Source organism: Mobula hypostoma, chromosome 11 (assembly GCF_963921235.1).
Source record: "Mobula hypostoma chromosome 11, sMobHyp1.1, whole genome shotgun sequence".
Classification (NCBI taxonomy): domain Eukaryota; kingdom Metazoa; phylum Chordata; class Chondrichthyes; order Myliobatiformes; family Myliobatidae; genus Mobula; species Mobula hypostoma.
The window spans coordinates 67298861-67314067 of record NC_086107.1 but is presented as its reverse complement, the minus strand read 5'-3'; the positions used below and the strand labels follow the sequence as shown (position 1 = coordinate 67314067).

The following is a 15207-nucleotide window of genomic DNA, read 5'->3' as shown; positions in this document are numbered from 1 at the left end:
GGTCGATGGGACTAGGCAGATTAATACTTCAGCGAGGACTAGATTGGAGGTGCTGCCAAATCTATTAATATCAGCTACAAGCAGGGGTAGTTGAGGCAATTTGCAAAAATATATTTGAGGAAAGCTCAGTAAACCCATTGAGGGAATAAAATAGGGGGACTTCCGGTAGCGCTCATGGAGTGAAGTCGTGTTCTTGACTCGCTCCATTACCTCTGAGTTTTTTTTCTCTATGGTCAGCTATACTTTAATTAACCATTAAGGCATCAACTCTTACAATACTTTGAATTAAACTGAATTCTCCGACAACTGGATGAAACTTAGATCTGCTATGTCTAAGAACGGGAAAAACGGCAAGGATGGTAAACCTCCGGTTAAACCGAAAGGTACGGATCTCCCCCCGACTGAATCACCGGTGACTTTGAAAGCTATATCGGAGTTAATTCAGAGGGAAATTTTAACCTCTGTTAGGGAGATGATTCGTACGGAAATTGCAGACTCTGTTAAAGACCTGATTCATACGGAAATCTCAACTAATCTCCAGAAAATTGCCGATTCAATTGATAAGATGCAAACATTTATTGCGGAACATCAGTCGGCTATATCTGATCTTCAAAAATTCGAGCAACAAAGTGAGCTTAAGATGGGGAAAATCGAAGAAACAATTAATGTAATGAAGAAGAAACTTGACTTTCTGACTTTTAAAAACTCTGACTTGGAATCTAGAATGCGACGGCAGAATTTACGAATGATTGGGGTGCGGGAAGCTGTGGAATCTAACAATCCCATGAAGTATTTTTCTCAACTTTTAAAAGATGCATTCCCTACTGTATTTCCTGACCAACCACCGCTACTGGATCGTGTTCACAGAATCCCATCATACTCGTCTAGGTCAGATAGACCTAGGCATGTTATCTTACGTTTTCATTACTTTCAAGACAAGGAGAGACTGTTTCGATTCGCTCGATCTAAAGGTTTCATTGATTTTTCGGATCTTAGGTTCCGATTCGTGGAAGATTTCAGTAAACCAATCTGGGACCAACGGGTTCGCTACAGATCTGTGATGTCGGAATTCTATAAGATGGATTTAAGACCAGCGTTGCTGTACCCTGCACGTCTAAGGATTCGCATGTCAGATGGAGTCCTTCGTTTTTTTGATTCTCCATCGGATGCCCAGAGTTATCTGGATCAACTTTCACCTTCAACATCTTAATTGTTATTTTTTTTAATTATCTCCGTTGATCGGAGGCTGTGAATTGGTTGGTTTTAACTTTTTCGTGCCCTATTTGGGCAGAAAAGTTTATTTTTGATTTCTTAATATGGTTGCTAAACTTTCTTTTCAACTGCGTCATTTCTTTCTTTTTCCAGGGGATTCTGGGTGGTTACTTCCTTTTTGTCATCTTACGTATTTCCTGTGTGGCCTTAAATTTTGTAGTTTTTTAAAATTTTATTCTGTTTTGCTTTTTATAACCACTTTATGTCAATAATCTTATTTTTTCTTGTTGCTGTGTTTATTCATGGGTTTGGGGTTTATTGTGGTTTTTTTTTAATATATATTTTCTGGCTTTTGTTCTGTTGTGTGTGTATTTTAATTGAGCTACCTTTTTTTTACTTTTTTACTGTTTTACAATTAGCTGATCTTTTTCATATTTATACCTTTTTTTAGGGAGCGTATACCGGAAGTCATGGGGGTAGTTTTAGCGCTTGCTTCTTTCGGGCGGGTCTGCTTTAGATTTTGCCTTGGGGTCTTGGGGCGGAGGGTGGTGGGAGGGGCTTCACGTTTTAGTTTGTTTCTCTTTGGGCTATATACATTATTGAAGTACTGGTTGCGTCCTTTTTCCCGGTATCTTTCGTATGTTCTGTTTCCTCTCCGGGTTTGTGGGTCGAGCCTATCGTCAATCCTCCTTGTTGTGGGTTGACTTTAGGATTTATGGAGTCTATTATTAATTTTGTCTCCTGGAATACTAACGGTCTTAATCATCCTATTAAAAGGAAAAAAGTTTTTAAAGTGTTCCGGAGACTTAAAGCACAAATTTTATTTTTACAAGAGACCCATGTACGGAGGGGGGACAGACTACGTTTTTTTAAAATTCTGGAAGGAACAACAATTTCATTCGAACTCCAATGCTAAGATTCGAGGCGTCTCTATTTTTATAGATTCCTCAGTTACTTTTATACAACAGGATATTATTTCTGATCCGAATGGTAGATTTTTATTGGTTAGTGGTTTACTATTTAATAAAAAAGTAGTTTTGGTTAATGTTTATGCTCCTAATATGGATTGTCCGGAATTTTATAAATCATTGTTTAATCAGTTTCCGAATTTGAACGAGTTTTCATTGATCTGGGGCGGAGATCTTAATACCTGTTTGTCTCCAGCTTTGGACCATTCGGCTCCTTTACGGACCTTACCTAATAAATCTGCAAATTTGATTAATTTTTTCCTTTCTGATTCTGGGTCGACGGACATTTGGCGTTTTCTGCATCCTCAGGAAAAAGATCTTTCCTTCTTTTCACATGTTCATCATTCCTATTCAAGAATTGATTATTTTCTTATTGATTCTCGTCTTATTCCTTCAGTGATTAAATGTGATTATGATTCTATAACCATTTCGGATCATGCTCCACTTAAGCTTTCTATTAAAATTATGGCCAATATACCAAATAATAGACAATGGCGTTTTAATTCGCTGTTGCTTCAGGACTCGGACTTTGTTAATTTTATGAATGAACAGATTGAGCTTTTTTTTAGAATTAACCATACAGAAGATATTTCGGTTAACACTCTTTGGGACACTTTTAAAGCCTATATTCGGGGTCAGATTATTTCGTATTCTGCTGCTTTGAGGAAGAAACAGAAGCAGGAGGAGATGGCAATTGTGGACAAGATTAAAGAAATTGATAAGAAATATGTTATGGCTCCTTCTGAGGAGTTATACAAACAAAGAACTGAACTTCAAATGGAACATAGTTTACTACTCTCGTCCTCGATTGTAAACCAATTAAAGAAAACAAGAAGTGACTTTTATGTTCACAGTGACAAAATTGGCAAGCTGCTGGCTAATCAATTGAAATCTAATTATGTTAAATCTCAAATCAATCAGATTTATAACCAAAATGATCGATTGACACTGGATCATGTGGGGATTAATCAAACCTTTTGTGATTTTTATTCTTCTTTATATCAATCAGAGTCTCCTCGAGATTCTAAATATATGAATGATTTTTTAGATAAGTTAGACTTCCCTCAGATTTCACAGGATATGTCTTCTTTATTAGATACTTCCATTACAATGGATGAGATTAAGAATGTTATTTTTTCTATGAATCTGGGGAAAGCTCCTGGCCCGGATGGGTTTACCGTTGAATTTTATAAATGTTTTGCTTCTTTATTGATTCCTTGGCTCTGTAGGGTTTTTGAGGCTTCTCTGAAACTTGGTAAACTTCCTGAATCTTTTAATAGAGCATCAATTTCTCTAATACTAAAGAAGGATAAAGACCCTGCTCAATGTGCATCTTATAGACCAATATCTTTATTAAATGTTGATTCTAAAGTTTTTTCTAAGTTATTAGCAAATAGACTAGAAAAAGTACTTCCTTCTATTATTTCGGAAGACCAAACGGGTTTTATTAAAGGTCGTTACTCTTTTTATAATATTCGTACATTGTTAAATATCGTTTATACTCCCTCACAAAATGTTCCTGAGTGTGTTATTTCTTTAGATGCCGAGAAAGCTTTTGATAGAGTAGAATGGCCTTATTTATTTAAGGTGCTTGAAATGTTTAATTTTAGCTTGAAATTTATATCCTGGATTAAACTGTTATATCATTCCCCTGTAGCCTCGGTTCGTACTAACTCTTTAAACTCACCTTTTTTTCCTCTCTTTCGAGGTACTCAACAAGGCTGTCCTCTTAGTCCCCTATTATTTGATATTGCATTAGAACCTCTTGCAATTGCTATTCGAGAATCTTCAAATATTACTGGGATAACTCGGGGATTAAAGTCCCATAAATTATCACTCTATGCTGATGATTTACTTTTATATATTTCTAATCCTGAGAAATCCATTCCTGCTGTTTTAGAGTTATTAGCACAATTTGGTTTTTTCTCAGGTTATAAATTGAATCTTAGTAAGAGTGAACTTTTTCCAATTAATAAACATCTTCCCTTATATTATAAATTTCCATTTAAATTGATTAATAATTTTTTTCATATCTTGGGATTAAAATTACTTGTAAATACAAAGATTTATTTAAGACTAACTTTTTACCATTAATAGACCATATTACTCAACTTTCATCTAAATGGTTTCCCTTATATTTAACTTTGATTGGTCGTATTAATGCAGTTAAGATGTTTTTTTTGCCAAAATTTTTATATGTGTTTCAGGCATTACCAATTTTCGTTCCAAAATCTTTCTTTGATAAAGTTGACTCTAAAATTTCTTCATTTATTTGGCAGAATAAGAATCCGAGACTGGGTAAAATACATTTACAGAAAGCTAAGAGAGATGGAGGTTTAGCATTACCTAACTTTAGATTCTATTATTGGGCTATTAATATTCGACATATGAAATTTTGGTTACTTGACCAGGACATACTATCTATTCCTAAATGGGTAGCATTGGAATTACAATCTGTTCAGGGTTATACACTTGGCTCTATTTTAGGCTCCTCTCTCCCTTTTGATTCGAAACGCCTCAAGCAGGTCTCTAACCCGATAGTTAAATATGCTTTGCGCATTTGGTTTCAATTCAGAAAATTTTTTGATCTTAATCAATTCGGGTTAGCGATTCCTATTTTAGGTAACATATTTTTTCCTCCCTCTTTTACGGATCGCGCTTTTCAAACTTGGAAGACTAAGGGTATTTTACGGTTTTTGGATTTATTTTTAGATGGTTCCCTTATGTCTTTTGAACAATTATCTAATAAATATAACTTATCAAGAATACATTTTTTTAGATATTTACAAGTTAGAAATTTCCTAAGTACTATACTTTCTTCCTTTCCAATGCTTCCTCCTACATATATTTTAGATTCGATAATTAACCTCAATCCATGTCAGAAAGGTGCATCGGCTATGATTTTTAATATTATTATGAAACTTAGGAAAGCTCCATTTGATAAGATTAGGGTAGATTGGGAACAGGAATTGGGGCTTACCATTTCTGTGGATGATTGGGGGCAGATTTTACAATTAGTTAATACTTCCTCTATTTGTGCTAAACATTCCCTAATTCAATTTAAAGTGGTTCATAGAGCACATATGTCCAAAGATAAGTTAGCGTGTTTTACTCGCATATTAATCCTTTCTGTGATAGATGTTCGGGGCAGATAGCCTCTTTAACTCATATGTTTTGGTCTTGCCCTACTTTGGAAACTTTTTGGAGAGATATTTTTAATATTATTTCTAAGGTATTAAATATAGATATCTCTCCTCACCCTATTACTGCTATCTTTGGACTACCTAAAATTTCTAGTAATCTTTCCCCTTCAGCCCGTAGAATGATTGCATTTCTTACTTTAATGGCGAAAAGATGTATTTTACAACATTGGAAAGAGCTTAATGCTCCAACTACCTTTTTTTGGTTTTCTCAGACGATTTTATGTTTGAATTTGGAGAAAATTAGAAGTAACCTTTATGATTCTTCATTTAAATTTGAACAGATTTGGGGACCTTTTATTCGATATTTTCATTTAATGTAATATTTACCCTTCTTGTTTTTTTTTCACTGTTTTTAATGGAGGTCGGGATTGAGGACGTGATTTTAAGTTTAACTCTGTTTGGTTTCAAGTTAGCCCATTGCTTTGCCTTGCTTTTAGTTAGTTGCACGGTGGGTTTTTTTTGGGTTTTTTTTTTCTTTTTTTCCATTGATATATATAAAATTTAGTATACTATTATGTTATCTTGGTTTCTTATGTTTAAATTACATTGTTTGTAGTATTTTTTTTTGGTATTGATACCTTTTGGAATTTTATTATACTTTAACATTGTATTAATGTTTATATGGCTTACCTTTTTTGTATACTTACTCAATAAAAAGATTTAAAAAGAAAAGAAAGAGGGAATAAAATAGAATCTGTTATTGGAGTTCATTGAAGAAGTGTGAAATTGTGAAGAACAATTGTGTCACAAACAATAGAAAATCTGTAGATGCTGCAAATATGAGCAACACACAAAATGCTGGAGGGATTCAGCAGGCCAGGCAGCATCTATGGAAAAGAGTACATTCGGCATTTTGGGCCAAAACCCTACATCAGGATTGGAGGAAAAAAGCCGAGGAGCAGACTTAAAAGGTTGGGGGGAGGGGAGAGAGAAGCACAAGGTAATACAGGTGTCCCCTGCTTTACGAAAGTTTGCTTTACATCACTTCACTTTTTTACGAAGGACCTATATTAGTACCTGTTTTCGCTAACCGAAAGAAATCCGGAGGATTTTCGCTTTTACGAAAAAAGGTGCCCGCTTTAAACTTGTATTTACCCCCAGAAAGACTACCATGACTGTGAAGCCTTATGCGGGCAGGTGTGTGTGCATGTGTGTACATGCCGATTTTTTTTTCTACAAATCTGTTTTGGCTAAATCTTTCCAATTCTGGTAAGTGAAACTATACTGTACATACATTATTTCTACTTTATATAGGCTGTGTATTTATCATATCATTCCTGCTTTTACTACATGTTAGTGTTATTTTAGGTTTTTCGTGCTATTTGGTATGATTTGGTAGGTTATTTTTTGGCTTTGGGAACGCTCAAAAATTTTTCCTATATAAATTAATGGTAATTGCTTCTTAACTTTACACCATTTTGGTTTACGAAAGGTTTCATAGGAACACTCTACTTTCGGATAGCGGGGGAAACCTGTAGGTGAAACCTGAAGGGGGAGGGATGAAGTAAGCATCTGGGAAGTTGATTGATGAAAGAGACAGAAGACCATGGAAGAAAGAAAAAGGGGGAGGAGCATGATAGGGAGATGATAGGCAGATCTGGATGGATGACCCCATCAGACATACAGGTGAAGTATCGCCTCACTTGGAAAGACTGTTTAGGGCCCTGAATGGTAGTGAGGAAGGAGGTATAGCACTTGTTCTGCTTGCAAGGATAAGTGCCAGGAGGGACGAATGGACAAGGGAGTCACGTAGGGAGCAATCCCTGCGGAAAGCAGAAAATGGGGAGGAGGGAAAGATGTGCTTGGTGGTAGGATCCCATTGGAGATGGAGGAAGTTGCGGAGAATTATGTACTGGATGCAGAGGCTGGTGGGATGGTGTGTTTTGGCCTGAAATATTGACTGTTTATTCATTTCCATAGGTGCTGCCTGACCTGCTGAGTTCCTCCAGCATTTTGTGTGTTGTTATTTTTTTCTCTATTTGTAACTTTTTTCCTGAAATTGTGACCATATGCTCTGTCCAGTAATCTGTATGCTATTAGTAAGGTGTTTTCCACCTTGGCCCTGGAGGAACACTGTTTCATTTTGCTATATTCATGTATAGTTGAATGGTAATTGAACTTGAAATGAGATTTATATGACCTGTTCAGGCTGAATTGTCTAAATTGGGATGAAGGCCTGTTTTTGTGCTGTATAAATCAATAATTATGACTATACGCAGGGTAATATGCTTTGCAAAAAAACAGTGGAAAATCAAATCCATCTTTTATATTTGCTCAGCTTGTTCTCTTCCATCCCTCACCTCCCCCCCCCCCCGCCCTTTTTTCCATCTCTGGGATTGAAGTACATGCTGAGTTTGAGCTACTGGTTAAGCCCTCTAGCTCTGCATTTCACAACTCCCACATTCTTTTGCTTAGGTCCTTTGTGTATGTTCACATCTTCTAACTGCTCCCAATCACTCAATGACCAGATAATCTTGTTTACTATTTATCCCCAGGCCTCTCCATTTTTCCCCAGCATAGACAATCTCCTCCCCCAACCTTCCCTGCAACTTTACAAGCTTCTTTTGTCTCCTTTTCATTTCTGACGAAGGGTCTCTGTTCCCCTTCTACAGATGTGGTCTGACCTCCTGAGTATTTCTTGCATTTTATGCTTCTGTTACGGAACTTGGACAGTTTGCCTTATATGGCTTCAATTTAAAATTGCAGTAATTTGAGTTTGTATGAAATATCATACTGCAGATTGCAGACTTCAGGGAATAATAAAGAGGTAATAATGTGCATCCTTATCACCATTGCGTGCTTAATTTCATTATTCAGCAAATCATACGAATCCGAACTTAGTTACTGTTCACCAAAATTTTTAAAGTTTGCAGTATTTTTGTTGTTTTCACAGCTAATGCAATATCAAATTGTTCTGTCGTGCTAGGGAAACAAAGCTTATAGATTCTTCAAGGGAGGATACAAACAAGAGAAAATCTGCAGATGGTGAATGTTGCAGGGCTAAATTGAAGCTGGTTCTTCATATTTTCGGAAATTTTTAAAGAGCCGAATGTTCAATAAACTTTATATGTTGACACCTGGGCACCATCCTATATGTTTCATTTGTTCATGTTAGCTGTCTTATTTCCTGCAGCTTGTCTATTGGTTGGTATGTTTCAACAGGCACAAAATTATTGTCCTGATGCCTTCCCTATCATTGCGGGGGTTTTCAGCTAGGCCAGCTTGAAGAAGTCTCTGGACAGCTACCTCCAACATATCACCTGTGGAACTAGAGGAGGCAACTCTGTTATACCACCATCAAGAATGCTTACCATGCCATCCCATGCCCCCACTTTGGAAAGTCCAATCACCTGGTTGTACTTCTGTTCCCAGCATATAGGCAGGAACTAAAGATCTCACAACTGTTGGTGAGCACCAAGAAGGTATGGTCAGGGAGGTGGTAGAACGCTTATAGGACTTCTTTGGGTCGGTGGACTGGGCAATATTGAGGGATTCGTCTTTGAGTCTGAATGAATACACAACAGTTATCACTGACCATCTAGACCTGTGTGGATGAGTGTGTGCCTTCAACAAAATGCCAGACATATCCAAACCAAAAGTTATGGATGAACCAGGAGATTCATAGTCTGGTGAGGACTAGATCAAAACTGAATATTCAAGACTGCTGGTCCAGAACTATGCAAGAAATTCTGCTACAACATACAGAAGGCTATTTTAGGGGCTAAAAAAAACAATTCCAATTGAATTGAGACAGAATCAGATGCACACCAGCTCTGGCAGGGTTTACAGGCCATTACTTCTTACAAAGTGAAACCTAACATCGTGAATGGCAGTGATACTTCATTCCCAGATGAGCTCAATGCCTTTTTATGCATACTTTGAAAAGGAGAATAAAACTGCACCTCTGTGAATCCCAGCAGCATCCAGTAATCCTGTTATCTGTCTCAGAGGCTGATGTTAGAGCATCTTCAAAGAAGGTGAACCTTTGCTAGGCATCAGGCCCTGATGGTGTGACTGGTAGGGCTTTGAGAACCTGTGTCAACCAGCTGGTGGGAATGTTCAAAAACATCTTCAATCCCTCACTGCTGCATTTGAAGGGTCTCAACTGCTTCAAAAGGGCAACAATTATACCAGTCCTTAATAATATTCGGGTGAGCTGCCTCAACAAGTGTCACCCAGTGCACTGGGATCTACTATGATCAACTGCTGAGAGAGGTTGATTATGGCTAGAATCAACTCCTGCCTAAGCCAGGACCTGCTGCAATTTGCCATTGCCATAGTAGGTCTGTAGCAGATGCAGTCTAACCGGCACCTAGACAATAGTACTACCTGCTTCAGGGTGCTAAGCATTGAACACAATCATACTCTCAATTCTAATCAACGAGCTTCAAATCCTAGACCTCTGTACCTCCCTCTTCAACTCTCAATCAATGACTTCCTTACCGGGAAACCGCAGTCAGTGCAGATCGGAAATAACATCTCACTGACGATCAGCATTGGATTGGTACGTGCATGATTAGCCCACTGTTGTATTCTCTCTACGCCCACAATTGTGTGGTTAAACACAGCTTAAATGCCATCTATAAATTTGCCAATGACACATCTATTGTAGGCAGAATTTCAAATGGTGATGAAGTGCGCAGAAGTGAGGTAGATTAGCTGGTTAAGGGGTGCTGCAGCAACAGCCTTGCACTCAACATCAGAAAGGCCAAGGAGTTAATTGTGGACTTCAAGAAGAGGATCAAGGGAACACACATCAATCCTTATCAAAGGGTCAGAGTGGAAAGGGTGAGGAGTTTCAAGTTCCTGGGTGTCAAAATCTCTGAAGATCTATCCTGGGCTTAATATATTGATGCTTGTGCAAAGAAGGCATGACAGCAGCTATATTTCATTGAGGAGAATTGATATGTCACCCAAGACATTCACAAATTTTTGCAGATGTACTGTGGAGAGCATTCTACCTACATGCATCACTATCTGGTATTGGGAGGGAGGGTGTTGTTGCACAGGATCAGAAAAAGCTGTAGAAAGGTGTAAACTAGTCAGCTCCATCATGGGCACTAGCCACCCCTGCATTGAGGACATCTTCAAAATGCAATGCCGCAAAGGACAATATCCATCATTAAGAACCTCCATCATCCAGGAGTGTGAGACTGAAGACACACACTCAATGTTTCAGGAACTGCTCTTTCCCATCTGCCATCAGGTGTCAAAGTTAAAAATAAATACATATATGTCACTGTATACAACTCAGAGATTCATTTTCTTGCAGGTATACACAGCAAATCCAAGGAACACAACAGGCTAACCTCTGTCGCTATCCTGATTTTATTTATTTGTATAGCTAAAGAGTATAAAAATTAGAAAGGAAATCCAGGATCTCTTTGAAATACATTAGTGTGATTGTCCTAGTTAGCAGGTAGTGATGCATTAAGCTCTTCCAAAGGAAATCATGTACATGCTGTGGATTTAATTTTTGTCATGATATTTTATGTATAGTTGATTAGCTCTTGCTCTAGCTTTCTTTTCTTTCTGACAGTACTGATAATTCAGCAGCGATCTTAAACTACAGATTTTTTGACTGACTGAATCCTAAGAGCAGTGCTTCAGTTCATCTTTCTGTTCTCTACTACGTTGTAGTAGTAATAGTAGTTCTCTAGGTTACTGTAATTAGACATCAAAACAACTGTCTTACTGGAAATATGATCTGTACTCACTGAAGAAAACTATTCAAAGGAACTTGCAAACTTTTCTGTTGTTATACATGAATAACTTGGGGTCTATAAGTTGCAGCAGGTTTGAGACTTGCGAAGTTCCATTGGTGATTTTGTGGCTGTGTACATGCCCCAATTATGGAGCTTGCTGGAAGATGCCGATATTGACCCTGGGAATTCTACTCTTGAATTTTGTGCCAAGTTAGACTTTTCCTTAAGAAAAAAGGGTATTTATGGGTTGGTGATTTTTTCAGCAGAACTTCTAGCTGAAAGATCATTGAACTAAAATGTAACTAGTTTTCATACCACGGCTTTTGTCTGATCTCCTGAGCATTTCCATTGACGTGACTTTTTGGGTTTATTGAGTCTTAATGCTGATAACAGATGCTGAAACATATTCACAGTGAAGTTATAAATGCTTCTTATGTTCTTTGACTTCTCCTTTTTGTTGCATTGTCACATTGATTTTCCTCTTCATGTTCTTTCAATTTGTTCAGAATAGAAATGTTGTTTTAAAACTGGAAGTTGTGAATATTTTGGCTGAAGTATTTGCATCTATATTTGTTGTTTCATTATTCAAAAGGCTAATGACTATTTATTTTTTAAATTTTCAGAAGACAATAAGTGAACCTTCAGTTGTTACCACAAAGCAGATTCCACTTACTCTACTGAAAACAACACATACTATGCCTGCCTCAGTCCTTTCACCAAGACCCACCATTGCCATGGTAACAGCTCTAAGCAACCCTCAGAAACCAGTGGTTAATACAGACTCTCAAAACACACCCATCAACCTACAGATTACCAACAAACTGACAACTCTGGGGGCTGACGCTGTACGAATAATGCCAAAATCAACTGTACAGTTGGTAAGAAAAACTTGGAAGTACTTTTTTTTTCTTTTAAAGTCTGTGTTGCAATTCATAGCCACAAATCTTTCATTGTTTTGTGAGTTCATTATAAATGTATTACAAGAGGGGCCATCTTTCAACAGAAGTATCCTTCCTACATTTCTGGCTAAGTAGCAATGGTACCAGTCAGATGGGTAATAATGATCAATCATTCTGTTTCAATCTCATCCAGCTGCCTACTCCTCACCCCCATACTTCACATAACAGTGATAAGTCAAACTTCCCTCTATATCTTTATAGCTTCTTCTATAGTTTGGTGCTTGAATCTGTGAACTGTAACTGCTAAAACATTCCAAATCATTGACTGACAATGATCTGACATAATCAGAACTACTTTCAAACAAAAGTCAGACAGAGAAATACAAGTTTTCCACAGTTACCTTTCTTCTACTCCTTTGTCTGCCCATATCTTTGTTTTTGGGGAGAATTAAAATTAATTTGTAGTAAATATATCAATTTCTGCATGATAGCAATTAGTCAAAGCAAGCAGAATTTGAATAGCTGAACTAATATAAAAATGATATGCAATAAGCTTTTGGTTTATTTGCTCAGTCTGATTTACTTTGTGCGTTACAAAATAGAGACTTTCTAACCACCTAGAGCCTATACTATATCAAAAGAACAGGAAGAAAAATATGAAATATCTGCCACATGAGAGAAAGATGTTTAAGCAATGAGTTATGGCTTAAGCTTAAACAATGTGGATAATGTATAAACTTATAATAAACATTGGCTTATTATTATCCTTCATATTTCTGTTCAATTCCTGAATATTTGCTTCCATTTTATGTAGCTCTTGGCTTATTTTTAATTTATTTTAACTTCTACTACAGTTCCAACCAGTTTCCACTGCAACTGCTTGACTCCTCAATGTAAGCTAGCATTGCTGTTATTGCTGCAAAGAGGTTTCATTTTGATACCTTTTCACTATTTGCTTTGGATTGGAGTATTTATCTCTGCCTCCAGTCATTAGAATAGATTTTTTTTCTATTTGTGGACTATTAATATTGCAGACCAGGCTAGAAATCTGAGGGTAAATGTTTATTCCTTCGTTAAGTTTTAACTGTCTCATGTGTAATAATAGTGACCCCAGAGAAGCTGAACCAGGGAACACAAACAATACAGATTTCCAAACAAAACCAGTGAGAATACTAAAAACAAGCAAGAGAAAATCTGCAGACGCTGGAAATCCGAGCAACACAGACAAAATGCTGGAGCAACTCATGAGGCCAGGCAGCATCTAGAAAAAGAGTACAGTTGACATTTTGGGCCGAAACCTTTTGGCAGGATGGAATGCCTACCCTGAAGTTTAAATCTTACTTCTTCCAGGGATGCTTACCCTGAAGAAGTTTAAGTATTCCCTACTGTCCTGCCAAGGGTTTCAGCCTGAAGCGTCGACTACACTCTTCCTAGATGCTGTCTGGCCTGTTGAGTTTCTACAGCATTTTGTGTGTGTTGCTTGAGATACTAAAAACTCACTGTTAAAAAGAAATTGTTAACTGATGAAAAGAAAACGTAAACTTTAACAGCTGCTTTGAATCATTTCCTAGCTATATCATTATTCATCCTCTGAACAATGAAACTTGATGTTATCTTTGAAATATTATAGACTAAGACACCATAGAGAAGGCCATTTGTCCCAGCATATCAGCGTGGCTGTTTTGAAGGACCATCTTGCTGTTCTTTTCAAATACCTTCTTTTTCTACAAGTAATTATCCAGTTTACTTTTCACATTTCTGCTGTTCCTACTGCCTCATCAGACAGATATACCCCAATTTATTTTTAAATTTTTATTTAGATGTGCAGAACAGCAATGGGTCCTTTCAGCCCAATGACTCCATGCTGCCCAATTACACTTACGTGACCTAATTAACCTACAAATCTGTGTGTCCTTGGAATGTTTGAAGAAACCAGAGCACCCGGAGGAAACCCACATGGTCACGGGGAGAATATACCAACTCTTTACAGACAGCAGTAGAAATGAACCCAGGTTGCTGGTGCTGTAATAACATTGTACTAACTGCTGTGCAACCGTCTGACCCCGCTACTGTGTCACCCCATTTAACTTCCATTTCAAAGATTGTTGACTGAAAACTTGAGCTGCATCTTAAAATATCTATCAAATTTTAGCTTTATTATGAATGAAAGGATTTGTATTTATATTTCACCTCTACCAATTATGCATCTTTTAGTGCTGTATAATCAATAAGTATTGTCATATATGGTGTATGAAATGCAACAGCCAACTTACTTCAGCAAACAATAGTATAACAACGCCCATCAAATTTATTGATGTGTTAATGTGTTACTTGAGGGATAGATATTGATTAGTAAGGAGGACGAATTCCCATGTTACTTTTTGAATAAAATACCTTCACAGTGTACATCCACCTGAGAGGACAGGTTAATCTGTGTTTAAAAGTCATATTAGAAATAACACTTCAGTACTGCATTGAAATGCCAATCCAATTTGTATGTTTCCACCTTTATTTAAGGGTTTTGACTTTGTGGATCTTGATTTGGATTTATTGACGTGTCTTTTATTGTCTTTGCTGCACAGGTCATCGCAAACATTGTAGTCCTTTTTCAGTAAAGTTTCCCATCTTTCTGTGTGAGAAAAAAATTGAAAATAATGTTAATTTTCTCTTAAGTCTTAGTTGCAAACATGAGCATAACCAGCTAAAGTAGATTCAGTATTAATTCTTAATGTGAGCATTTATTTTTCTGAAAGTAATAAATAATTATTTCCAAACCAGCAGGTACAGACGACAAACTCCCCACCAATCAAGGTTCCCCAGTTCATTCCTCCACCCAGGCTGACGCAACGCCCAACCCTTTTACCACAGGTAAATATAAATGATAATTATGCTTTCATAATCAAAACACAAGAGTGCAGTATCACTGTGATACATTAAAATGACACAACCCTTCACAGTATTACACTGCATCAGTTTAGATGTCTCTCTCTGAAACCAATTAAAATGTTGTGTCTCTGAAGCACTAAAGAAACACAACTTTCATGGTCTGAACTGATGATTGGAGCCAGTGTGATAAGTTAGATGATGGAGCAGTTGATGCAATGTCTAGAGAGACTAAGGAAGAATAACAGTGGTTAGGGCTTAAACGCAGTCATTTGGGTGGATTAAAATATATTTACTTTAATACAAGACATATCAGGAGCAAAGTTCATGAACTTAG

The 15207-nt window shown here is 37.1% G+C and overlaps 1 protein-coding gene across 6 annotated transcripts in view; it reads left to right on the top strand.

Annotated features, from left to right (window-relative positions):
• Positions 1-15207, top strand: part of phf21aa (PHD finger protein 21Aa) — a 406388-nt gene that overhangs the window by 295561 nt on the left and 95620 nt on the right. For 5 of the 6 annotated variants that reach the window (XM_063062216.1, XM_063062214.1, XM_063062215.1 and 2 more), the window contains 2 exons: positions 11712-11966; positions 14766-14855. In XM_063062216.1, the coding sequence (XP_062918286.1) occupies positions 11712-11966; positions 14766-14855 (345 nt within the window). The remainder of the gene's footprint in view (positions 1-11711; positions 11967-14765; positions 14856-15207) is intronic. The other variant, XM_063062212.1, reaches the window with a different exon arrangement.